At 65.3% G+C, this 1,950-nt stretch overlaps 1 protein-coding gene across 1 annotated transcript; it reads left to right on the forward strand.

Moving 5' to 3' along the window:
* Positions 1 to 13: 13 nt before the first annotated feature.
* On the forward strand, positions 14 to 1,944 carry SUPT5H (SPT5 homolog, DSIF elongation factor subunit; the record flags this gene model as incomplete). The annotated part of the gene is made up of 7 exons (XM_035898501.1): positions 14 to 99; positions 240 to 345; positions 527 to 620; positions 692 to 828; positions 936 to 1,091; positions 1,201 to 1,347; positions 1,636 to 1,944. Coding segments are annotated over exons 2-7 (855 nt in total), but the record flags the coding sequence as incomplete, so codon positions are not given.
* Between the last annotated feature and the right edge of the window lie 6 nt (positions 1,945 to 1,950).

The raw sequence follows: 1,950 nt of genomic DNA on the forward strand, positions 1-1,950 counted from the left end.
CCCCGTGGCTCCCCACCCCGCCCTGCAGAAAGACTGGTTCGCCAAGAGGAAGAAGTTCAAGCGACCCCCCCAGCGGCTTTTCGACGCCGAGAAGATCCGGTAGGCAACCAGCACCGCGCCGGGGGCGGGCGTCAGGAAGCTCCCCCGGGGGATCGGCCCTCGTGGAGGGAGGGATTTCATCCCTGAGGGGGTCGGGGGTGCTCTCACCCACCGAGGGGGTGATTTGGGTTTTGTCCCAGGTCCCTTGGAGGCGACGTGGCGTCCGACGGGGACTTTCTCATCTTCGAAGGCAACCGCTACAGCCGCAAGGGATTCCTCTTCAAGAGCTTCGCCATGTCGGCCGTGGTGAGCGCTGCCATGCCGGGCTTTGAACCAAAACCCACCCGTTTTCCCCCAAACCGCCTCTTTCCTAACACCCAGGGCTGTCGGGAGCCCAGTGATTCCTCAGTGGGGACAGTGCCGCCAATCCGGGTGCGTTTTGGGGTGGGACACGGGGCGTTTTGGCCACCGGCTCTGCTCTTGGCAGATAACGGAGGGCGTGAAGCCCACGCTGTCGGAGCTGGAGAAGTTCGAGGACCAGCCCGAAGGCATCGACCTGGAGGTGGTGACAGAGAGCACGGGTAAGCGGGTGCCACCGCCGTGTCGTCGTCCCTGCCGCGGCGCCGGCCCCTCACCGTCCTCTCTGTCCCAGGGAAGGAACGAGAGCACAACTTCCAGCCCGGCGACAACGTGGAGGTGTGCGAGGGCGAGCTGATCAACCTGCAGGGCAAAATCCTCAGCGTCGACGGCAACAAGATCACCATCATGCCCAAACACGAGGATTTGAAGGTCCGAGCGCCCCCGGGGAGCGACACCGGGTGCCTCCTGAGGCCACCCTGGCCCCCTGCCACCCTTTTCTCCCCGTGCCCACAGCATTCCCTGTCTCCCCCCACCAGGACATGCTGGAGTTCCCGGCTCAGGAGCTGCGGAAGTATTTCAAGATGGGTGACCACGTCAAGGTGATCGCGGGGCGTTTCGAGGGTGACACGGGACTGATCGTGAGGGTGGAGGAAAACTTCGTCATCCTCTTCTCCGACCTCACCATGCATGAGGTATTTGGGGGGGTGTGAAAAGTCCCGCTTGGCCCCCAAACCTTGCTGGGTTTTTTTGGGGGGGGAAAAAAGAGGGAAAATGGCTGCGTCTCACACTCCTCGCCACCAGCTCAAGGTTCTGCCGCGGGACCTGCAGCTCTGCTCGGAGACGGCGTCTGGCGTGGACGTGGGGGGGCAGCACGAGTGGGGCGAGCTGGTGCAGCTGGACCCCCAAACCGTGGGCGTCATCGTCCGTCTGGAGCGGGAGACCTTCCAGGTGAGTCCCAGCTGCACGGGGACGCCCGGAGGAGCTGTGTCCCCCGCCCGGGACCGGGGTTTCCACACTCATCCCTGTGTCCCCCACCTGGGGCCAGGGATTCCACGCTCATCCCCATGCCGGAGCCGTGTCCCCCGCCCGGGGCCAGGGTTTCCACACTCGTCCCCGTGTCCCCTGCCCGGGGCTGAGGTCTCCACGCTCGTCCCCATGCCGGAGCCATGTCCCCTGTCCTGCCGAGATCCCTGATTTTGGCTGACCCCCCCTCCCAACCTCTCGCCGTCCCCGCAGGTGCTGAACATGTATGGGAAGGTGGTGACGGTGCGGCACCAGGCCGTCACCAGGAAGAAGGACAACCGCTTCGCCGTCGCCCTCGACTCGGAGCAGAACAACATCCACGTCAAGGACATCGTCAAAGTCATAGACGGGCCTCACTCGGTGGGGGCTTACGGGGGTTTGGAGGGGGGATCCTGGGGGTGCGACGGGCCCCCTCCTGGTGCTTCGGGGGGGACCCCAGGGGTGCTCTGGGTCCTTGCTGGTCCCGTGCTGGGTCTGTCACTGCCTCAGGGACCGTCACGGGGGCGAGCTGGGTCCCTCCGGGCACCG

Source organism: Egretta garzetta, unplaced genomic scaffold (genome assembly GCF_000687185.1).
Source record: "Egretta garzetta isolate BGI_Z169 unplaced genomic scaffold, ASM68718v1 scaffold2337, whole genome shotgun sequence".
NCBI lineage: Eukaryota > Metazoa > Chordata > Aves > Pelecaniformes > Ardeidae > Egretta > Egretta garzetta.